General features: G+C 36.1%; 1 protein-coding gene across 4 annotated transcripts in view; it reads left to right on the top strand.

Moving 5' to 3' along the window:
- The window catches only part of PXDNL (peroxidasin like), a 522,877-nt gene that overhangs the window by 483,934 nt on the left and 13,699 nt on the right, over nt 1–25,244 (top strand). For 3 of the 4 annotated variants that reach the window (XM_072604570.1, XM_072604572.1, XM_072604571.1), the window contains 2 exons: nt 6,254–6,368; nt 19,361–19,490. In XM_072604570.1, the coding sequence (XP_072460671.1) occupies nt 6,254–6,368; nt 19,361–19,490 (245 nt within the window). The remainder of the gene's footprint in view (nt 1–6,253; nt 6,369–19,360; nt 19,491–25,244) is intronic. The other variant, XM_072604573.1, reaches the window with a different exon arrangement.

Below are 25,244 nucleotides of genomic sequence, written 5' to 3'. Positions count from 1 at the left end.
TTTCAAATTGGGTGTTTTCTAGAAATAGCTTTCACTAAAGCTGGATGTTTTCTATTCAATCAACAAGATTTTGTGAGGATGCCCTCAGCACTTGCCATCAAAGAACTTACATATGAATGGAGGAGATAGTATTGTGTTCATGGACAGACATATAAAGAATATAGAGAGTAGTTATGGTAATGTTAGAAACAGGGGAAGGGGAGGATAGTGGGAATGACCAGGGAGAGAAATTATGCAGATGGAAGAATTACCTGAGTCTTGAAGGAGGCCAATGAATCTAAGAAGAGAAAGGCATTCCCTGTGGGGGTACATGCGGCCAATGCAAAGGCATGGAGATGAGAAATTGAATGTCATGTGTGAAGATAAATTGAAGATAAATTGCTGAACTGCAGCATGCCTGACAGGAGACTAAAAAGATAGTTACTCAACAAACATTTAGTAAGCATTTTGTTACAAAACACCTGGGATACAAAGAAAGGCAAAACCATGTCCCTGTTGTCCTGGTCACTGAATGATCTCTGTTTTCATTTTTGTTTTGTCACAGCAATTCAGAAAGAGTACTAAGGTATGAAGTGGGCTATAATCTGTCTCAGTAGATCTCCTTCATTGTAATAATGGACACTACAAAGGACAGCAGTTCTTAACTTTTTGTTTTAATGTGTCATGGATCCTTTTGTCAGTCTGGCAAAGCCTAGGGAGTTTTTCTCGTGATATTGATTTTAAACACATGAAACAGGGAACATTAGAAACAGCATCAATTACATGGAAATGAAGTTACAAAAAATACTTTTTTTAAAAAAATCATGTACCCAAGGTTATAAACCTGTGTTTTAAAGTATTTCTGTATATGTTTATGGCTAATGGGATTCTGGGAAGATGGCAAAGTAGGTCAGAAAATTCCAGGCTCTCCAAATTTCCTCTACAAACAGGAAAGTATGATGGAGAAATGACGATGAGAAATATACATCATTACCATATAATATATTTTCATTAACACAGTGCAATTTCTTACTATATGTACTATTGATTTCTCATATATTTTGCATTACATGTAATAGACTTCATTATATATATGATATATATACTTGTGTGTGTGTGCGTACATTTTTTGCATAATGTTATTTGTGTACACATAAGAGAAGTTTAGCAACAGAAAACATATTTTTACCAATATTCTCATTATCTAAGTCTGTACCATTGCCTGGAAAAAGTAATGACTTCTAGTCAAGTTCTCCTTATGGATAAATGAGGCAAGGGTGATATCTGGAAATAGCTAACTTTTTTTTAAGATTTAAATTTATTTATTTATTTTTAGTTTTCAACATTCATTTCCACAAGATTTTGAGTTCCAAATTTTCTCCCCATCTTTCCCCTTTCCCCACCCTGAGATGGCGTGCATTTTGATTACCCCTTCCCCCAGTCTGCCATCCTTTTTATTATCCCCCCTTATTCCCTTCCCTTTTACTTTCTTGAAGCACAAGACAGATTTTTATACCCCATTACCTGTATGTCTTATTTCCCAGTTGCCATTTTTTAACATTCGCTTTTAAAACTTTGAATTTCATATTCTCCCCTTCTTTCCTCCCCATCCACACCCATTGAGAAGGCAAGCAATTCAATATACATTATACATGTGCAGTTATGCAAAACACCTCCATAATAGTCATGTTATAAAAGACTAAGTATATTTTCCTCCATCCTATCCTTCCTCCAATTATTTTCTATTTTCTCCTTTGACTCTGTTCCTTTTCTAAAGCGTTTGCTTCTGATTACCCCCTCCCCCAATCTGCCCTCCTTTCTATTATTCTCCCTCCTCTTATATTCTTCCCCCCCCCCCCCCCCACTTTCCTGAAGGGTAAGATACTCAATTGAGTGTGTATGTTATTCTCTACTTAAGTCAAATCTGATGAGACTAAGGTTAGCCCATTCCTTCTCACTTTTCCCCTCTTCCCCTCCATTGTGAAACCCTTTTCTTGCCTCTTTTATGTGAGATAATTTACCATTCTATCTCACCCTTTCTCCTCCCAATATATTCCTCTCTCACCCCTTACTTTTATTTTTTAAATATTATCCCTTCATATTCAAATCATGCTGTGCCATCTATTCATCTATGTATCTATCTCTGTATCCATCTCTGTATCTATCTATGTATCTATCTCTGTGTCCATCTCTGTATCTATCTATGTATCTATGTATCTATATCTCTATGTATGTATGTATGTATGTATGTATGCATGCATGTATGTATGTATGTATGTATATATCTATCTATCTATCTATCTATCTATCTATCTATCTATCTATCTATCTATCTATCTATCATCTACTCCAACTACCCTAATACTGAGAAAGGTTTCATGAGTTACACATGTTTTCTTTCCTTGTAGAAACATAAAGAGTTTAATAGGTCTCTTATGATTTTTCTTTTCTTTTTACCTTTTCATGCTTCTCTTGATTCTTGTGTTTGAAAGTCAAATATTCTATTCAGCTTTGGTTTTCTTATCAAGAATGCTTGAAAGTCCACTATTTCATTGAATGTCTATTTTCCCCCTCAAGGATTATACTCAGTGTTGCTGGGAAGGTTATTCTTGATTTTAATCCTAGCTCCTCTGACCTCTGGAATATCATATTCCAAGTCCTTTAGTCCCTTAATATAGAAGCTTTTATGTTATCCTAATTGCGTTTCCACAGTACTTGAATTGTTTCTTTCTGGCTCCTTGCCATATTTCCTTCTTGACTTTGGAGCTCTGGAATTTGGCTGCAATATTCCTAGGAATTTTCCTTTTAGGATCCCTTTACAGAAAGTGGATTTCTTTCTATTTCTCTTTTACCCTCTGGTTCTAGAATATCAAGGCAGTTTTTCTTGATAATTTCTTGAAAGATTATGTCTAGGCTCTTTTTTTTGATCATGGCTTTCAGGTACTCCAATAATTTTTAAATTATATCTCTTTGATCTATATTTCAGGTCAGTGGCTTTTCCAAAGAAATATTTCACATTGTCTTCTATTTTTTCATTCTTTTGGCTATGTTTTATAATTCCTTGATTTCTCATAAAGTCCTTAGCTTCCATTTGATCCATTCTAATTTTGAAGGCATTATTTTCTTTATTGAACTTTTGGACCTCCTTTTCCATTGGCCAGTTCTGTTTTGTAAGGCATTCTCCTCCTCATTGGCTTTTTTGGACTTCTTTTGCCATTTATGTTAGTCTGTTTTTTAAGGGTGTTATTTTTGGGGTCCCCTTTAGCCAGTAGTTGACTCAGTTTTCATGATTTTCTAGCCTCACTCTAATTTCTTCTCCCAATTTTTCCTCTACTTTTCTTACTTGATTTTCAAAATCCATTTTGACCTCCTCCATGGCCTGTGACCAATTCATATTCATCTTGGAGGCTTTTGATATAAGAGCTTTTATTCTGCTGTCCTCCTTTGGTCATATGCCCTGATATTCCTTGTTACCAAAGTAAGATTCTGTAGTCTCAGTTCTTTTATGATGTTTACTCATCTTCCCAGCCAAACACTTGACTTTCTAACTCTTTGTCAAGGTGGGACTCTGCTTCCAGTGGGGGTGTCAGTGGGGGTGGGTGTAATGTTCCAGGCTATAGGGATTTTGTATCAGTTGCTTGATACTCCACCTTTTATGGGTCCAGTGCTCCAGAAGCAGCCTTTGCTGCTGCTGCTGCTGCTGCTGCTGCCACCATGACCTCAGCCACATGCTGCCATCACCCCCACCTACCACTCTGGGCCTTGGACCAGACCTGGCCAGACAGGCACTCCTCTTTCACCCAGGTCCCACAGAGTTTTCCCACTGACCTTTTTGGTGTTTGCAGATTGAGAAGGCTGGAAACTGCCACAGTTGCCAATGATTCAGTCCCCTGGGGTCTGCTCAGGCAGTCTGTGACAATGCAGCCCACACCAGATTGTGTTTCTGCTCCCTGCCCAGTGTGAAAGACCCTTAAAAAAAACACCAAAAACACACAAAAAACCTGGTATCTCCTTGAAAAGAAGGTAAATTGAATAGAATAAAAAGCCTACAGGCTCTAGCATGGAACACTGAGGGTTCAAAGGTTTCTTTCAGAAAGTAAATGTTCAATAAATATATTTTTATGGTAGAGGAATTATGGAATAGGGGAACTCTCAAGTAAAATGGTGAGGAATTAGAAAAAGGAGCAGGAGAACCAAAATTTTCAGTGCCAGAGAGGCTAAGATCAGAGATTATTATCAAATTTGTTCAACAAACTGCAGCCCTTACCTCTTCACCAGGATTTGCTGGTTTGTCTCTTTTTTTAAATTTTTAATTGAAATTATTTCACATGAAAAAAAATTAGTACAAATGATTCAGATTCTAAAATATTATTTTATTTTGACCATAATATGCTTGTTTTGTAAACCTTTTCCTTCTCTTTCTCTTCTCTCCCTCTACAACTGGCTTTATAAGAAGTAACTTCTTTCTTCCCCATAGCCATTCTTATTTCATACACTTTTCTCAGGATCACCTGTTTCTTGATAATAAACAGACCTACTCTTCTAGTTGGATATCTTTTAATTCTAGCATTACCACCCGGGAAGGGAAAGCTACAGAAGCAGTAATCTCTACAGGTTATTGCTCAATTCCAAAGTCATTTTTCTGTCATCTAATCAACGGAATCTTTGCATACCCTTCTAGGCAATACAAACACATTTAATTCAACACTTTTCTTAAGTGTAGCCATTATTCCTTATCACTTCTCCATTTAGTTCTGTCAAAACCCCACAACTGGTGCATCTGCTCGGCAAATCATGCACCAATTCATTTTTATCAGAAGTGAAGGATGACTTCTCATATATAATGTAGCCCATGTGCTAAAACAAAACAAGCCTCATGCTAAGCCCCCATGCCACTGAATCAAATAAATCCTCCTTCAAATAAAAAGAGTTTCACAAACCACAAACAGATGTATATTTTCCTCTGGGATTTATGCAGCCATCTGTTTTTGTAATTTCCAGCTGTATATTTCACATTAACTTCTCTTTTTAAAGCTTCAAGTCATTTTAAATACAGTGTATTTTGTACCACATGTAAATATATTTATGTTTACTCATGACTTTTGTTCAAGTAAATTGTGTTTCTGTTTGTAGGCTAATGAAAGTTTAATTTCTTCCGTAAGTGACTAATCTTATTACTGTAATATTTCATGATGTTGCTGCTGTTCCATGCCTGACTTAGAAATTCCCTTCAAAGTATTTCTGAAAAACTCAGATTATAGAAGCCCCAAGAAAACCTGAACATGACAATTACCTCGCAGTAGTGAGGATCTGGTTGAGGGTACAATACAAATTTGTAGTGGACTTTATCAGAAGTGTTGCTTGATTTTCTCCACCTTTGAATCTAGTTACTATATTTAATATTGTGCCATAAGGAACTCTTCCCCTCTCTTCTGTACTGCTTTTACAGAATGTCTTTCCCAGAAACTTTGTGGAAATAAAGGTGAAGACAAATATTTGACACCAATAGAAAAGACTCTAAGTAACCCTAAAAAGATAATGGAAAGTGTGAAACATGACCTGTGCTCAAAATGTGATAGTAAATACTCCAAAATAATATTGATACAGTTGAGTTTAGCAATAGAATAAATTGCTATAAAATAGAATAAATTATTTCTCATGCAAGTTTTCATAGTATTGTGTTATCTTTCCAGAGTCAAAATTTGATTATTTACAGTTTATCTGCCATTTCTAAAGGAAAAAAAAAAAAACGTTTTAGATCAGAACTTAAATGCAGTTGTTAATGGATTTTTTTTAGAAGAAGATTTCTTCTAATAAACTTTCCTCATTGGGACAGTAAAGATCTGTTCTCATAATCATAAAAATTAAAGGGTTACATACATAGCCAATTTTCAGTCCAAAGAGTAATAAACTAAACTCATCAGTGGGTATTAGTAGGGGAAAAAAAATCTCTATTGAGGAAAGGATGAAAATGAAGGTACTTTTACTTTGAATTTGGAATAGAGCTGTCAGGGATCAGGCTTGAGTTGACACAGTACAGGGCAAATATTTGACATCTTGAATCTGTACATGGAAAAGGTATTGTGTGCTTTGTTGGATATTGACATTAGGGAACAAGAATTGTATAAATCTCTCCTTTCTGTCTTCTTAGAAGATCTTTATTTCACACAAAGAAATCTCTATTTATTTCACACAAAAAATAGCATTTGAGGATTTGGTCACTGTGTTAATTATTGGTTTTTCTGTGACATTAATATGGGTTCTTTTTTCACAGACTGTGGAACAAGAGGACAGTTCAGAGCATTCACAGAAGAATTTAGAAGAAAACGCTCTCTTCAATATAGCTATCCAGAAGAGAAAAATGAAGACTCAGTTGATGTGAATAACAGGTATGTATAATTTCTATAGATTTGCTTTCACTTTGAGAACTAGGTATTAAATAAATTTTAAAACAAATGAAATTTTAAGATATACCCAGTCTTCATGGCATATGCCAGCAATATTTTATACTTTTTCTTTTTCTTTTTTTTTTACCATTTTATGCAGAAAAGCTCTTTCTTGAAAAGGAAATCCCTCTATTACATCCTCAAAACGTGATTATCCAGCTCCTACTTGGAGAACTTAAGTGAAGGAGAGGACATTAATTTCTAAGAGAGCCCTTTGTTATTTTGGGAGAGGCATTATTCCTGGGAAATCTGTTCTTATTTCTACAAAACCTAACTCTGCTACCCAGCACCCCCAATAGAAGCAAAGAGGATACGCCTAATCTTTCCAGACATCATATACTATCTCTGTTGCCTTTCCACCTCTCTCATCTCCAAATATCAAAACTGTTTTTCATTTATACCATGATTTTCAATCCCTTGACTCCTTAGTTCTTTACTAGACCATCACCCTTAGACTAGACACAGTCCCTTCCTTTATTTTCACTTTCATGCTTTGGAGAACCATTTCAACTATACACTTTCCTTGCCCTCTTATCAAATCACCTATTGTGCTTGCCAAGCCTTAGCCTTAGATCACTCCCACCAACTTTTATCTTTGTTTATACATATACCCTGCTGAGTAAAGATGGAGAAAATCATGCAACTTGTTCTGACATGGTCCACTATAAATTTGTTTTGTACCCTCAACTAAGCCCTTACTGCTGCTAGGTAATCCTTTTACACCTTCCTACTTCCTCACTATTCCACTTTCTTACACCTTATTATCCCATTTACCACAGCAACTCTTCCAAACCTTTTTTATTTCTCCTCATAGCTCCCATGTCTCCTTGTTTCCCCACTCTCTCAGCTGGAACCTTATTTCATATTTTACAAAAAAAATAAGGCCATGTGCCAAGAGCTTCTTCTTCTCTCTTCTTTCTCATCTCATATCACTCAGATACTCTCTGCCACCATCTGTCTTCCATGCTTGCTCACATGGAAAAGATGGCCCTTTTCCTTGTCAAAGAAAACCTTTCTACTATATATAGAAGTCATCTGATTCTATCCCATCTCCTTCATCAGAGTGCTCACTCTAGAATCCCCACTCTCATACTATGCTCAATCTCTTCTTATCTACTGACTGTTTCCTTATAACATAGAATCACAACCATGTCTTCTCTATCCCCTAAAAGACTCACTTGATACTTCCATCTCTGCTATATGTTATTCTGTATATCTCCAGTCTTTTGTGACTAACTTCTTTGAGAAGACCACCTGCAACAGATACCTCCACTTCCTATCCTTTCATTTTCCTCTTAACTCTCAAAATCTGACTTCTGACCACTTCATTGAACCAAAAGTGCTCTCTCCAAAGTTACCAGTGATCTCTGAATTGCTAGATCCAATGGATTTTTCTTGTTGTTCTTGACCTCTATAATACCGTCAGTCTCTCTCTTCTCCTTGATACTCTTTCTCTGGGTTTCCATGACACTACTTTATCCTGGTTTTACTCCTACCTACTTGACCTCCTCAGTTTCCTTTGCTGAATCTTCTTACAGGTCATGAGTGCTAATTTTGAGTGTCCCCAAAAGCCCTACCCTAAGTCCTCTTCTTTTCTCCTTCTAAACTGTTTTACTTGGTGACATCATCAAATCCATGGATTCAGTTATTATCTCTATAATAATGATTCTCACATCTAATTTTTCAGCTGAAACCTCTGTCTTGATCTCTGGTCTTGCATCTCCAACTGCCTATTAGGCATCTCGAACTGAATGTCATGTAGACATCTTAAACCCAACAAATCTAAAACTGATCTCATTTATCCTCCACACCCTCCTAACTTCCAAACTTCCCAATTAATGTCAAGAGCACCACTAATCTCTCAGTCCTCCAGGATGACAATCTAGGTATTATCCTTGACTCTTCACTATCTCTCACGTCTCTAGCCTATCTGTTGCTAAGGCATGTCAATCTTAATTTTCTAACATCTCTTAAATATACCTCTTTCTGCCTTCTGATACTGTCACCACCCTAAGGCAGATTCTTATTTCCTCATTCCTGGACTATTGAAATAGCTTGCTTGATGGTCTGCTTTCACTAATCTATCCCACTTCAGTCTATCCTTTACTTGTAGATGCCAAAGGGATTTTCCTCAATTGCACCCTCCTACTCAGTAAGCTTCAGTGGTTCCTATAACCTCCAGAATCAAATGTAAAGTCTTCTTTTTGGTGTTCAAAGCTCTTTATATTCTACTCCCCTCAGCCACCTTTCCAGTCTTCTTACATAGTACAACACATTTGGCTTTCTCCCCCATAGGTTGTGACTGAGTGACACTGACTTCCTTGTGTTCCTCTAATAAGACACTCCATGTTTTGACTACAAGCACTTTTCTCCAGCTGTCTCTCATACTTTAAATGTTCCCCTTTATCTCTGGCACCTGACTTCTGTGACTTCCTTCAAGTTCCAGCTAAAATTCTATTTTCTACAGGAAACCTTTACCTATCCCTCTTAATTCTACTGCCTTCCCTTTGTTGCTTGTTTCCAATTTATCCTGTATTTAGCTTGTTAGTACATAGTTGTTTGTACATTATCTCCTTTATTAGACTGAGTTTGGTGAGGCCAGGGATTATCTTTTGTCTTTGTATCCCCAGTGCTTAACATCGTATCAGGTACACAGTAGGTGCTTACTAAATGCATTTTGACTGACTAAGGACTTCTACTTGCAAATGACTGTCCTATATTCTTTCACCAAAACTACACTAATTTTGCAGATATATAGTCTCTCCTGGGCAGAGTATAGTAGGAGTAGCCTACCTTATTCAGTACAGTGTATTTTGTTTCATGACTCCTTTGATACCATGTTGCATCCCTCTGGTTAACTAAAATGATATTCATTCCTAGTTTCTTTAATCTCCAGTTACACGTTTCCTCTTTGCCTTCTCTTAGGAACTCTAGATTTGAGAGATGTTTTTGCGAAGTATTGATAGTTACTCTGGCTCATTGGGGCTCTGTTGGAAAATCCTTTCCTCTGTGTCTTGTATTTGGGTGTCAAGGACCAGTGTAGTGTAGTATTTGTATTCACTTTGATTTCATTTGTGTTTTGTCTTCTTGACTTTCTATAATTGTGTGCTCCTGTGCTATCCAAAATAGGCTTTTTGTCAGGGACATTTTAAAATAATAGCTTTCCTGTAACTGGCCTGTTTATTGATACTAGAGACAGTATATATTCTGGCAGTGGGGCTGGGTTCCTGTTAAACTTAGAAAACTGTAGGAAATATAACTGTAATTTCCAGGATTTCTGGAAAACAATTACATTCTTCCTGTGCTATGGAAACTGAGCCAGACTTGTGCTTCAGTGGTTCTGTCAAAGAAATTGATGTCAGTCAACCAGTACCTTGAGATGTGGATGCAAAGTAATGGCATTTCACTCTGAAGTTAAGCTTAATAAAATAGCCTGAACATAGGGGCACAATGACCATCATGGTCTGTGAGATTAAAGAAAAAAGCACAGTGTCATACAATTTCAAATTAAAATACTTCATTTATAACTGATGAACTCACCACGACTTTCATACGATGACAAGTGAGTAATGGAAAACATATTTCTCATCAATATTATCAGTCATTGTTGAAAGATTGAACTTCCTGCCTTGGTCCAGACAGTGCTAATTATTATTCACACCGATGCCCTAATACTAAGATTCTACAGTTTGAGGAATTTCTTAGAAGACATACTACAGGAATCACATTTCATGTAGACTTCAAGTTAAAGCCAGCCAAAAGTCCCTGTTGGTGGAAAAAAGTGATATTTCTATTGAAAAGAGAATTGGATTCAGAAGATCTGGGTTTGAGTTCAAGCTCTATTACTTACTTCTTGTTACAGTCTCTTTGAACTCAGTTTCCTCAAGAGTAAAATTATAGAATTGGATTATCTGGCCTAAGGGTTCTTCCAGCTCTAAAAATATGATATTAATGGCCCAAGCCAAAGCTCTAGCTAGGAAGATTTATATTTTATGTCACAGAAATTAAAGGAATAACTTCTAATGGCATTTACTGTCTATAGCATACACATAGCAAGATATTTTTCCAAAAGTGTCCAGAGTATATTTTCTAGAGGATTTCAAAATCATTCCAGAAAAATCAATCCAGATTCATGGAATCACAGAATTTTACAATTGGAAAGTACCTTTATGGCCATGTAATCTAACAAATACATAAAAAGGAATTTCCACTAGAATGTACCCGACAGATGGTCATACAGTCTCTTCTGGAATGAACTCCAGTTTGAGATAACTTATAATAATCTCAAGTAGCTTTTACCAACAAACTGTTAGGAAGGGTTTTTTTAACCCTCTGATATTAAGCCTAAATTTTCCTAGTTACAGGCTCTGCTCATTGCTCCTGATTCTGCCCTCTGTGGTCAGACAGAGTAAGTGTCTTCTCCACAATATGACAGGTCTTCAAATAGTGGAAGACAGTCATCATTTCCTTTCTGAATCTTTTATTTCCCAGGCTGTTCCTTCCAAGGTTCTTCAGTGGTTCCTCATAAGATATGTAATCAAAGTCTTTCACCATCTTGATTACTCTTCTGTAGATGTTCTTCAGCTTATTAATATCCTTCCTATTCTGCTTGCCTACAGCTGAAAATAGTAGCATAGATGTGGCCAGATAAGGATAGAGTACAGTCCCTATTACCTCTTTTTTCTACCAAGTAAATCTCCTTTATAATGTATCCCATGATTATATTAGCTTTTTTGGCTATCATATCATGCTGTTGATTTATATTGAACTGAAGAGTTCACTGGAATCCCTGGATGTTTTTTCAGATAAGCAGCTGTCTTAATTATGTTACCCTATCTTTTTCCTGTAAACCTGATTTCTAAAAATCTAGGTGTAAGATTTTTACATTGAATTTCTATTGAATTTCATTTTATTAGATTCAGTCCAATATTATATCTTATTAAGATCTTTCTAGATTCTGACTGTCCTATAGTCACCCTAGCTCAGTTTGATCTTAAAGTTTGATGAACAATTAACTAGCAAATAACACCTGACCATATTGAGGAGGCAGATATCAATGGTATACTTGCAAATTTAAGACTCTAGAGTTTAAATTCAAAATAGAATGAAAGAACCAAACAGACAGATAGACAGAAAGAAACAGAGAGATAAAGACAGAGAAAGACAGAGACATAGACACAAAGAGAAAGACATACAAATAAACAAAGACTGTTCACATACAGATTTCATCAGAACTGTACCCAGAACCTATCATGGAAGTTTATATTAATTGAAACTAGAAGATTTTTATTTATTTATTTTTTTTGCATGACAGAAAACCCCTAGCTTCAAGATACTGTTTGTTTATGAATATAGAAGTCAACCCTGCTTGTGGTATATCAGGAGTCATTGAGGATTTCTTCAACAACTTTCCCTCCTATAAGTTTCTTAGCACTTTTTGCTAATGCTGTTGAGGTCGCCATGAAATATTTACAATTACAAAAATCATCTGATTGTTACTGCAGGGAGCTATGCTGTAAATGTTCAATATGAATCCACAGAGAAAGTTCCACGCATCTTTGTTGAGGCAACACAAAAACTTCTCAAAGGAGAAATTGCTCCTTATTTTGACATAAAGTGCCAAAGGCATTCATGGCACTCCATGGCATGGCACTCCATGACTACATGGAGTAATGACCAGATTCCCTAAGTACCTGAGGCCTTTAAAATGGGAACTGGTGTCATTGTTTGTACCAAAATATTGAAAGGCTAAATATTTACTTTTTGCCTAGAAAAGGAAAGCTTGAGTATCTAATCAAACAGGGCATTTTTGAAAGAGGTAAAGATATTCTACTCTACTATTTATACAGATACTACAATCTAAAATACTGACTTAGGTCACCAAGACTAGAACTGCACTGTGAACTGGAACCTTCAGATCTTTTCAGTGAAGTCAATCAACTCATGATTGCTTTTGCTATGTTCTTTGATCTCCCTTAAACTTGAGCTTTCCAAAAGTGTGTGAAAATAATGCTGTTACAGATGGCTAATGAGTTAAAGGTAACACTTAAGAATCTTTAGTTTGGTGTTTCTGCCATTCTAGGAATTTTCTATTGTTCTGTGGAACAAATAATATGCTTTCTAGAACAGCATGCTTTTTAAAAAAAATTTCCTATTCGTGGGATAAAGAGAAAATGAATATGCAGACAGATTTTAGTGAATTCCATATAATTTTGATTCACCAGTTAGCACAGTAATAGGCAGATGCAGGAAAATAGAACTTAAATGGTCATAGTATGCACCCTATGTAAGATGAATTTCCTGTATTTCATAGTTCACCTTCCCCCCAAAATAAAGTAAGATCTCTTTTAGCCAGACCTTGTAAATTATGAGTGTTTGCATCATGGGAACTGAAAGCTCTTGATCAAAAAAGAAAGGGAGCCTCTCATGCTGCGTGACCCTGGATTTCTAAAGGTTGCTCCCTCAGAACACAAGCTCTAGCTGGTAGAACAAAGCTTAAAAGGCTTTATATGCAGATGTGGAGATAGACTATGTGTCTGTTGTCTAGAGACCAATGCAATTAGGTTCATAGATGCTAATCACCAGGTTAGTTGCAGTGATGCTTATTTTAGCCCTATAAACTCTTTTCTGTTGTTGTTTCATGAAAGCGAATTGGATTTAAGTGAGGGAGGGCTGTGCAAAGCCACCAGCCTCACTCTCTCCTCTGGAGCCCTCTGGGTCCAGGGGAAAGATATTGATGTGGTTTCTTTATATGTCATACCCATTTATAGCTTACTCACACTTTGTAAGAGGTCTCTTGGAATAAAGTAAAACAGAGAAGTGTAACTAATAGTTAAGTGAAATCATCTGAAAATCCATACAAAATTTCCCATCTGTTGTTCTTCTCACTTCTCTATTAAAAAAATTAACAGAAATTTATTTTATCTTCCACTCCTTTGAAAATACAAAATTTCTTTTCTTAAATAGAATTTTATTTTTTCCAATTACATGTGATGACATTTTTCACATTCATTTAAAAAAAATTGTTCTAAATTTTCTCCCTTCCTTTCTTCCCTCTCTCCTACCTAAAATGGTAAGCAATTTAGATTATATAGGTTGTATCTGTGCAATCATGTTAAACATATTTCCATATTAGTCATGTTGTGAAAGAAGAAACAGAACAAAAGGAAAAAATAGCATGAAAAAAATAAAGTGAAAATCATGTGCTTCTATCTGCATTCAGACTTCATCAGTTCATTCTCTAGATGTGTATAGGCTTTTCCATCCTGATTCCTTTGGAATTGTCTTGGATCATTGTATTGCTGAAAATAGCTAAGTCATTCCTAGTTGATTATTGAAAATGTTGCTGTTACTATTTCCAGTGTTTTCCTGGTTCTGTTTACTTCTCTTTGCATCAGTTCATTTAAGTCTTTCCAGGTTTCTCTTAAATCTCCCTGTTTGTCATTTCTTATGGCACAATAGTACTCCATTACATTCAACTTGTTAAGCCATTGCCTAATTGATGGAAATCCCCTCAATTTCCAATTCCTTGCCACCACAAAAGAGCTGCTATAGATATTTTTGTAGTTGTAGGTCCTTTTCCCTTTTCTTATAATCTTTCTGGGATCCAGACCTAGTAGTAGGTGTTGTTTGTCCTTTGTTCTCAAAGAGGACCGTGACATGAGGAAGATGATGCCACGACTTGTGGGTGAATTGAATTTAAGTGAGGGAGAGCTGTGCAAGATCACCAGCCTCATTCTTTCCTCAGGGGTCATATGGGTCCGCTGGCAAGATATAGATCAGGATGTCCGGAGATGGCCCCTCCTAGTAGTGGTACTGCATTGCTCTTTGGGCATAGTCAAAATTGCTCTCTAGAATGGTTGGATTAGTTCACAACTCTACCAGTAGTTCATTAATGTTCCAGTTTTCCCATATCCTCTCCAACATTTATCATTTTCCTTTTCTATCATATTAGCCAGTCTGATAGGTAGGAGGTGGTACTCAGGGTTCTCAGGGTTTTTTTTTTAATTTTTAGTTTTCAACATTTACTTCCATAAGATTTTGAGTTCCAAATTTCTCCCCATCTCTCCCCTCCACCCATCCCCAAACCACATGCATTCGGATTAACCCTTTCCCCAATCTTCCCTTCCTTCTATCACACTTCTCCCTTCTTTTATCCCCTTCCTCTCTATTTTCTTGTAGGTCAAGATATATTTCTATACTTCATTGCCTATATGTGTTATTTCCCAGTTGCATGTAAAAGCAATTTTTAACATTCATTTTTAAAACTTTGCATTCCAACTTCTCTCCCTTCTTCTCTCCCCACCCACTCCCATTGAGAAGGCAAGTAATTTGATATAGTCATACAAAGTGCTTTCATAACAGTCATATTGTGAAAGATGAACTATATTTCTCTCTATCCTATTCTGCCCCCCCATTTATTCTATTCTCTCTTTTGACCCCATCTCTTCTCAAAAGTATTTACTTCTAAATGCTTCCTTCTCCTATTTGCCCTCTCTTCTACTATCTCCACCCCCTGCTTATCCCTGTCCTCCTTACTTTCCTGTAGGGTAAGATAGATTTTCATACCAAATTGAGTGTACATGTTATTCCCTCCTTAAGCCAAATCTGATTAGAATAAGGGTCACTCTTTCCCTCTCTTCTCCCCTCTCTTCCCCTCCATTGGAAAAGCTTTTTCTTGCCTCTTTTATGTGAGAGATAATTTACACCATTCTATTTCTGCATTTCTCCTTTTCCCAATATATTCCTCTCTCATCTCTTAATTTTATTTTTAGATATCATTCCTTCATATTCAGCTCACTCTGAGCCCTCTATCTGTGTATATGTGTGTCTGTGTGTGTATATATATACATATATATGTATATATATATACACACAGTTCAACTTTAGTAAGTCCTTTATGATTTCTCTTTCCTGTTTACCTTTTCATGCTTCTCTTGATTCTTGTGTTTGAAAGTCAAATATTCTATTCAGCTTTGGTTTTCTCATCAAGACTGCTTGAAAGTCCTCTATTTCATTGAATGATCATTTTTTTCCACTGAAGTATTATACTCAGTTTTGCTGGGTAGGTGATTCTTGGTTTTAATTCTAGATCCTTTGACCTCTGGAATATAATTTTCTAAGCCCTCAGAACCCTTAATGCAAAAGCTGCTAGATCTTATGCTATCCTCCTTGTGTTTCCATAATACTCAAATTATTTCTTTCTGGCTGCTTGCAATATTTTCTCCTTGACTTGGGAGCTCTGGAATTTGGTCACAATATTGCTAGGAGTTTTCCTTTTGGGACCTCTTTCAGGAGGCAATTGGTGGATTCTTTTCATTTCTATTTTACCCTCTGGTTCTAGAATGTCAGGGCAGTTTTCCTTAATAATTTCTTGAAAGATGATGTCTAAGCTCTTTTTTTGATCATGGCTTTTCAGGTAGTCCAATAATTTTTAAATTCACTCTCCTGGATCTGTTTTCCAGGTCAGTGGTTTTTCCAATGAGGTATTTCACATTTTCTGTTATTTTTTTCATTGTTTTGGTTTTGTTTTATAATTTCTTGATTTTTCATAAAGTCATTAACTTCCATCTGCTCTGTTCTAATCTTTAAGGAATTATTTCTTTCAGTGAGCATTTGGACTTCATTTTCCATCTGGCCAATTCTTCTTAAGGCATTCTTCTCCTCATTGACTTTTTTGATCTCTTTTGCCATTTGGGTTAGGCTATTTTTTAAGGTGTTATTTTCTTCAACACTTTTTGGGTCTCCTTTAGTCGGTAGTTGTCTCAGTTTTCATGTTATTGTCATTTCTCTTCCCAATTTTTCCTCTACTTCGCTTACTTGAACTTCAAAATCCTTTTTGAGCTCTTCCATGGCCTGAGATAAATTCACATTTTTCTTAGAGGCTTTAGGTGGAGGAACTTTGACTTTGTTGTGTTTTTCTGTTTGTATATTTTGGTATTTCTTGTTGCCAAAGTAAGATTCTATAATCCTGAATCTTTTTCCAGTTTTTTCTCATTTCTCCAGCCATTTACTGGACTTTTGAGCTCATTATCAAGGTAATTCTCTGCTTCCACTGGGGGTGAGTGCATGTACTGTCAGTCACGTGATCCCTCCACAATCTGTGGGCCTTGAGCTCCAGAAACAGCAGCTACTGCTGCCCTTGCTGCTGCAGCTGCCATGGGCTCTTCAGCCCCCTCAGCCACCCTGGGACTGGGGCCAGACCACACTTATATCTCACACAGGTTCAACAGGATTTTCCCCCTGACCTTCCAATTTGTCCTCAGCATTTTGGGGTCGTGAAGTTTGGAAACCCCCACAGGTGCTAGTGATTCAGGCCCTCCTGCACACCCCCAGCCCTGCTCAGGTCGTATCTCTGCTGGCATAGCCCATGTTACACTGTGCTCTGCTCCCACCCCTGCATGATAGATGACTTCCTGTTGACCTTCTAGGCTGTGTTGGGTTCTCAGGGTTGTTTTAGTTTGCATTTCTGTAATCAGTAGTGATTTAGAGCAATTTTTCATATACTGTAGATAGCTTTAATTTCTTCTTATGAAAACTGCCTGTTCATATTCTTTGACCAATTGGGGGATGACTTGTATTCTTACAAATCTGACTCAGTTCTCTGTATTTGAGAAATGAGGCCTTTATCAGAGATACTTGCTATAAAAATTATTTCCCAGCTTTCTGCTTTCCTTCTAATCTTCATTGCATTGGTTTTATTTTTGCAAAACTTTTCTAATTTACCATAATCAAAAGTATCTATTTTGCTTCCTTGATCATCTCTGTCTCTTGTTTGGTCAAAAATTCTTCCCTTCTCCACAGATATAACAGGTAAAGTATTCATTGCTCTCCTAATTTGCTTATGGTAACATCTTTTATTTTTAAATTATATACCCATTTTGATCTTATCTTGGTATACAGTGTAAGATGCTGCTTTCTGCCTAGTTCTTGCCATTCTGTTTTCCAGTTTTCCTGATAGTTTTTGTCAAATTTTGTCAAATTGTTTTATCAAAAATCAAACTCCAGAAGCTGAAGTCTTTGGGTTTATCAAAGACTAGATTACTATCATCATTTACATATCTTGTGTACCTAATCTATTCTACTGATGCACCACTCCATTTCTTAGCCAGTACCAAAAGTTTTGATGATAGCTTCTAGGCCACCTTCCTTTGCAATTTTTTTGCATTAGTTCCCTTGATATTCCTGACTTTTTGTTCTTCTAGATGAATTTTATTATTTCTTCTAGCTCTCTAAAATAGGTTTTTGATAGTTTAATTGGTATGGAACTAAATAAGTAAGTTAATTTAGGCAGAATTGTCATATTGGCTCAGCCTACCCATGAACAATTGATATTTTTACAATTGCTGGTGTGAAAAGTGTTTTGATATTGACATCAAGGTCATCCATTGCATCCCAGACCATTCCAGTCATCATGACTTTTGTCCTGCCACTGGACTTCAGTGACTGTGTAAGAGAGAGTAAGACCAACAACTTTACACAACTCTCCCAACTCAAACCCAAGTCAAGACATTACCCTTGTGAGGTCATTGGTCCCCTTCAAAAACAAAGGATGAAAAACAAAATCAACAAATATTTATTAAACATCTGCTAAGTTCAAGCACTCTCCTAAGCACTGGGGACATTTATTTCATTTTTTCCCCAGACATGTGATTTTAGTGGTGTAGGTAAATCCTGGTGACTGAACGCCTTCTACCAGTGCAGGCAACTACTCTGCAACTTAGTCTTTCAAAGAGTTCACTAGGGCACTGAGAGGATAAGTGCCTGGACTAATATCACACAGCTAGCGTGTGTCCCAAGTGGGATCTGAATGAGAGCTTACTGACTCAGAAGCTTTCTCTCTACTTACAAGTTACCTCTTATTAGGGATGCAGAGATAGAAAATTCTATACTCCCTGCCTTAAGGAGCTTATATCTTACCAAGTGAGAATCCTACGTTTACGCAGACAGGTGACATAAAACGTAGGCTATGAAGCAGGGAAAATAAAAATACAAAGTGCCCTGGGATAATTTAAGGAACACTTTCAGTTGAAGGGTGGAAGACCAGGGAAATATTTGTTAGGGATGTAGCAGTTGACTTGAGCCTTGAAGATAAAGACTCTGAAAGGCAGTGATTAGAATAGAATACATTTTAAAAATAAGCGTATGTCTTAAACACATGCATGGAGTTTCAAAATGGCATTTTGAGTTTAGGTAATATCTGGAAGTCCAATAAGCCTAGGGTGAGGTTTTCATTTCCATTTTGTTTTGTGAAATTATTCTCTTCCAACCATCTATTCCAAAATGAATCCTTCTTTTGTTCCCAGTTCCTTAATTATATATAATCATCTGGTCACTTACCTCTATCTATTAGGAACTTTCCTTAAATTTTTCAAAGGCATTAAAGGCTGATAGGAATTCTGTTCTTTCATGTTCAGCAGGGTTGGGCTATTTTGCAATTGGCTTTTTAAGACGGTTTGATTTTTGACAGCCAGACTTATCACTGTCTTAGCATTGCTACTTCCATGAATATGTAATGCAGCAAGTAACTTTCCCACCTGGGTGCTGCATAATGTGTGATGTTTAATTTGTCACAGCTTTGTCACTGTGTAAAGTGAAAAAAAAAATGTCATTAGGAAAAGACATACCTCCGAGATCTAAATAATATACCGAATGTACTTGCAATACAACATGACATTCCTCATAGTTGTCAGGGAAAAAAAATATTTTCAATACGTTTGAAAGGAAATATCAGTAGAACAGCACTATAGGTTATTATTCTTTATTCTCCTTTTCATTTTAAATCCTTAAATCTGACTTTAATTCTTTTTCTCCTTTGTATTTTTCACAGCACCTATCTCAGTGACTTGCACATAGTAGGCACTCACATATTTGCTGATTTTATTTCATTGATCATTCCCCCTTCCCTGAATCTTATTTTGCTTCCTGCATTATAGGCATAATGAAAAATTATCGATGGATAGAAATACAGAAAATATGACACATTTGTCCAGTTCCAGTTTTCCTCAGGATTTCAGCCATTTTGCTGCAGAAATTCAAGAAACCATCATAGCTCTCAGGAAGCAGGTTTGTTTTCTCCAGTAGTTGCCACTGTCTTTATGGCAAATAGAGTGGGGCCAACTAATGTTTCTTTTGAATGAACAGGAATTTATGTAGCTATAATGCAAAGCCAAAATAAAAGGGTATTATCACTGGCTATTTGTCATTATTTAACAATACTAAACCTAATAAATACAAAGCTTAGACATAGATTATTTAAATGATTATGGGATGAGGAAAGAGAACAAATGAGGAAGGTTGGAAAAAGTTGATACCTTTAAGGTAATTATATTTTTGAACAGCATGTAATCTAGAGTGTATTTGTTATATTTAGGTCAGAAGGCTAGGTGAAGGATGCTCAGGGAATTTCTCATTTCTCTACTGGCTGATAGAGGTTGACAAATTTCTGAAGGACTATAGCTTGGGATGCAGTTTTATATAGCTCATGTGGAAAAAAGTACATTTCTTGGAATAAACTCAAAAGGCTCCACAGAACTTACAATTTCGTCTTCTTTTAACTGCCTGGAAATGTTCTAATTAAAAACTATAATTCTACACTTTTCTATTTTTGTGCTTATCTTCTCAATTTTTGGTGGCTTCTGATTTATGCATTCTTCTCTCAGATAGAAAAAAGAAGCAATGAAAAGGGAATTTCATCTATATGGATAGGGCAAATGTAGATACCTGTTCTGTAATAAAAGTCTGCTTGCTTAAGGGCACAATGTCAAGATATCTGTTTTTGCAGACATTTTTGTCACTGTGAATTTTTTGCTTTTTCCGTATTGATGTCAGAAAAACTATGTGCCTAAACTAGTTAGAACTCTGTCAAAGGGGGTGAATAAATCTTGGGTCTTTAAGGTGATAAAAGCATAAATTTAAGGTGTTCTGCTGGAATGTGTGGGGGTTAAACACAAGGGTTGGCCTGTTCTCAAATTCTTCCCACATCATCCTGCCACTGTATCAATCATTCTTCCTTGCTAATAAACCTATAATGATAGGTGAGAGTATTATCTCCAGAAAGTTTTTTTTGGAGACCTGATACTTATGGAAAAAAATTGTAGTCTGGGGAATCTCCTTTAGCTTTTTCCAGTTATCATAAATCCATCTATAAGATTGACTGATTGTCACCTTAGAAGATAACAAGAAAAATAAGGGGATGTCACATGGGAGAGGTAAATTTTAAAGAGAGAGTGAGGATCTTGGTAATGAAAAGTACTGCGTACCTGAGAGGCAACATGAGTTTGCCAAACAGAGGAAGACAAGTCCCTGATGATGAGGTTTGTAGGTTGGGAGAGTGCTGCATCATTCTTGTTCCCAGTGGCACAGAGAGTTATGGAAAAACACGCCTCAGGAGCTTTTGATTTTGTCTTGTACAGTGTGACTTTTGTGTAACTTCAAAGGAAGTAGAAGAATCAGGGCAAGCTGTGAAGAGGTATTTTAATTTCTCCCTAATATTTTGCCTTCCCCCTGGTGGCTGCCAATGTATATACAATGGTAACTGATTAAAGTAGGATAGCCAGAGTAATTAGACTTATTCTGGGCTTAGAGAACTGAGATGGGCAGGAATGTCAAGGAAATAAAAGAACACACCAAAAATCCCCAGCCCACTTTCTAGTACTTTTTTATGTGTGTGTTTGCATGCATATACATGACTCCAGAATTTTACGTTCTCCCCCAAAGCAGTATTTTTTGTAGCATCTATTACTTTAAGATTGAAGCATCTAACCAGCACAATTTTTTTTTTTTTTGATGTGAACCTATTCAGCACAAGATCAGGAGTAGAGAATTTATGTAAAACATGTTAAGTGATCTTCTGTCTTTGATGTCAGGATTGAGCAAATATCTGTTTGCATGGGAGAATAGTTCAGTATGTAGTAATGAAAAGCATGGTTAAATGTTCATTTGAGTAATACAAAAGAAACAGAAATCTTAAGGTGTTATTAGCTTTTATTCCCTAACAACATTTCTTATACTGGGTATAATCAATCCTTTATGTACTGAGCATGAAGTTAACTAATTTCTGTTTTGTTTTTTCTCTAATTTATATACATATATATTCATACATGTATCTATATATGCAAAACCACATATAGTCATCTGTATATCTATATATTTGTCTAGCTATTGATACATTTATATCTATGGATTTTACAGTGGAACCAGGATCTCTTAGTTGTGGATACTCTCCCTATCAGTACAATCAGTCATTTAAAATGTATCATTTAAAATGTACTTAATATGTACCAGACAATAACACAGTCCCTACTTTCAAGGAGCTCATATTCCTTTGGGGGAGACAACATGTGAATTACTATATGTGTATATATGTGTAGATAGGTAGATAGGTAGATAGATAGATAGATAGATAGATAGATAGATAGATAGATAGATACGTAATATATAGATATAGACAGCTAAGTGGTACAATGGATAGACTGCTGAGATGCAAGTCAGGAAGACCTAAATTCGAGTTCAAATGTGGTCTCAGATGCTTACTAGTTGAGTGACCCTGGGCAAGTCACTTAACCCTGTTTGCCTCAGTTCCTCATCTGTAAAATGAGCTGGAGAAAGAAATGGCAAGCCATTTCAGTATCTCTGCCAAAGAAAATCCCAAATGTGATCACAAAGAGTTCAGTGTGATTAAACAACAAAATATATATGTGAATAATGTGTATTATACATAATACACGCATGCATATATACATACACACACATATATGTATAATATGTTACACAAATGGAGAATGATATCAGAGCAGAGTGTGGGCTCCAAGAATTTGTTTAAAAACTGATTGTAGCTTGATAATTGTATTACAAAACAATTGAGGTTTTTTTGTAATCTTATATAATTTATTTTATGCATTTACAAACACCATTTTCAGAGCATGCCCTCAGGTTGTATTAGACTGCCAAAGGAGTGCGTGACATAAAAAAGGGTGAAATTCCCTATCTTAGAGATAAAAAGACTAGGGGTAGGGGGACAGGAGAGCAGGAAGGATTACAGACCCACCACATCTTCTCATTCTGTGCATAAATTCTCCATGAAATATCCATCTAACACATTAGAAGCCTCCGTTGTTTGTTTTCATATTTCAAGGACTCTAGTACAGTACACAGACTGGCTCTTCTTCTTCTCTCTCTGATCATGCATGTCCTTGACCATGTCTTTCACATCATTTCTTAAATGCAAGTCATTATTGGTAATATACTGTTATGATCCACTGTGTTTCTTTTCATAGCATTTTCAATCACTTACATTGTTAATAATTTTCAGGTCATGGTGTTCCATGATTCGTAGTTATGTCAAATCATTACAAAAATGCTGTCTTAAAAATGGCTTATAAGGCATGATGACAGACAGCTTCAAAGCAGTGAAAGCACTGAACAATTTCCTAATATGATCCTGACTGATTTTCTCCTCTTTTACCATTCTGATGCAGCTCATTATAATCTGTAGAGAGCTAAAAGGAATATATATTAAGTGCTTGCCATGTGCTAGGTACTAAATTAAACACTTGGGGGAAAAATACAATAAAATAATTCCTAGCCTCAAGGAGCTTACATTCTATAACACATAAAGAACTATAGAACAAGGTGTGGGGAGGGGGAGTCAGTTGGAGAGGAAGAGAGACAAGTTTAAAAGTACAGAGAATCAGATATAGCATCTTTCTCATACAACTACATGTCATAATCTATGCCACATGTGTTCTTTATCCATTTCACTTTTTTGTAATTTGGTTGAAAGCTAGGGCTCTGAGTGACTGTGGATCTTACTGAGAAGCCTAATATTGTCATGGGTCTTGACTGAAAAATACAATGAGGATAGGGACTGAATTTGTGAATTCATTGAGAGGGAACTTCTCGTGAGTAAACTCCCCCTATCAATGCAGATCAGCATTTTTGCTGCAATTTCTAGTCTTTGAGAGTTGAACTGAGAGGTTAAGCAATTTTCCCAGTATTACAAAGACAGCATGTGTCAGAGGAGAGGCATGATTTAAACTCTGGCCTTGGCTTCAAGTCCGGTTATCCATTCATGTTGTCTCTCATATGCAGTGTCACCTCATGTCCATCAACAGGCAGTCCCTTTTTCCCTTTAAACTTTTTCACATGCGTACTCCATGGTGGATCTTTGGTAAATATACATCTCCATTTTTGATGCTTCCCTATGTTGTGGATTCAGTAGCAAAAGATACAAAATGAATGTGGTATTTCAAATACCCCTCAGACAATTGTGTGACTTTGAAGATGTCTTCTCCAGTAGAAAAGAGCCTTTGTGAATCTGCCTCTTTTTAAAATCCAAGTTACCTTTGATGTATGCACAGATCATTCTCAAATATTTTATAGATCTGAGAGAGAATGGTCTTCCATGATACAGAAGTTATATTATACATTATGTCAGTTACAGACAGGATTATCTGGATAAACCTCACAATGTATAAGGAATCCTTCTGTACCTTGGAATATCTTTTGGGATTTCCTCCACAAAAGTGGTAAATACTTCTGGTTGGTGTTAGTGTATATGTAATATATATAAATATATATTATATATATTAACTTCTGGTTAGTATATATAGTTAGTCTATATTTCCTTGTTTTATGCCTTGCTTCATATAAATGATAAGAGAGCTCTGATACAATTCTGTTTATGTGGTTATAACTTTCAAAAATCTTAATATATTTTTGACATACACATGGGGAGCATTCCTTGCTGGAGAAGAGCCTTTAGGGTAATATTTTGCTTTACCAAATCAAATGTTTCCTAATAGTCAGCAAATGACAGGCATAGGTGTGATATTGTACTCTCTACACCTTTCAGTCAGTTGTATCATGGTAAATTATTTGTGTATTACAGAGTATTGTTCATGGGATATTGTTTGCGAAAGCTTCATTCTTACCATCTATTTACCTCATCATTAGTATCCCCAATGTATCTATAGATTATTTTCATAAGAAAACAAAAAATAATAATCATACAAAAATTAGGCATATAAACAAGTAGTTATTGGGGAAAAAATTAGATGAAGAATGCCCATTACCCAGAGCAGTGGTGTCAAATTCAAATACAAACAAGAACTGCTGAATCATTCATAAGGACTCCTATGGGTCACATAATGCCTTAGAAAGCCATATGTTAACATTATCTATATGTTCCTATATTTTCTGTTTATTTCATTAAGTATTTACTAATTGCATTTTAATCTGGTTTGGGATGGCCATATATGTTTGACACCTCTGACAGCTCATTGTCTAGACTGTTATATACAAAATAGACAGCCTATAGCATTCATTCAGCAACACATCTTTTTTCGGGTCAGACACTGTGAATAGATAACTCACTGGTCGCAGAATTAAATAGGAGGAGAATAGCATCCTGGATTGCTTTTTGGTTGAAATGTTCTTTAAAGGACTTCATCTTTTCCCTGAACCATATATCCGCCTTTGTAATGTCAATATTTAACGGGAATACTGTATGATAATGAGCTATGAATCAGTATGGTCTTCAAAGAATTAAAGCTTAATATAAACCAAAGGGCAATCTAGAGGTACATAAGCAGGGCACAATATATTACAAACAAGGGTTATAAATAAATAGCATAAAGAATGTATCAAAGAAATGTTTGCTCAAAAAGAAAATGGGTTGGTCATGTGATAAAAGTGTATAATGACTAAGGTAGCCCCTGTTCTCCATTGGTATCCTTGCAATTTCAAGAGAATTTGGGAAAGTCTTCCTCTATCCTTCTCCTTTACACACACACACACACACACACACACACACACACA

The sequence above is a fragment of the Notamacropus eugenii genome, chromosome 4 (genome assembly GCF_028372415.1).
Source record: "Notamacropus eugenii isolate mMacEug1 chromosome 4, mMacEug1.pri_v2, whole genome shotgun sequence".
NCBI lineage: Eukaryota > Metazoa > Chordata > Mammalia > Diprotodontia > Macropodidae > Notamacropus > Notamacropus eugenii.
This window is presented reverse-complemented; position numbering and strand designations above follow the sequence as displayed.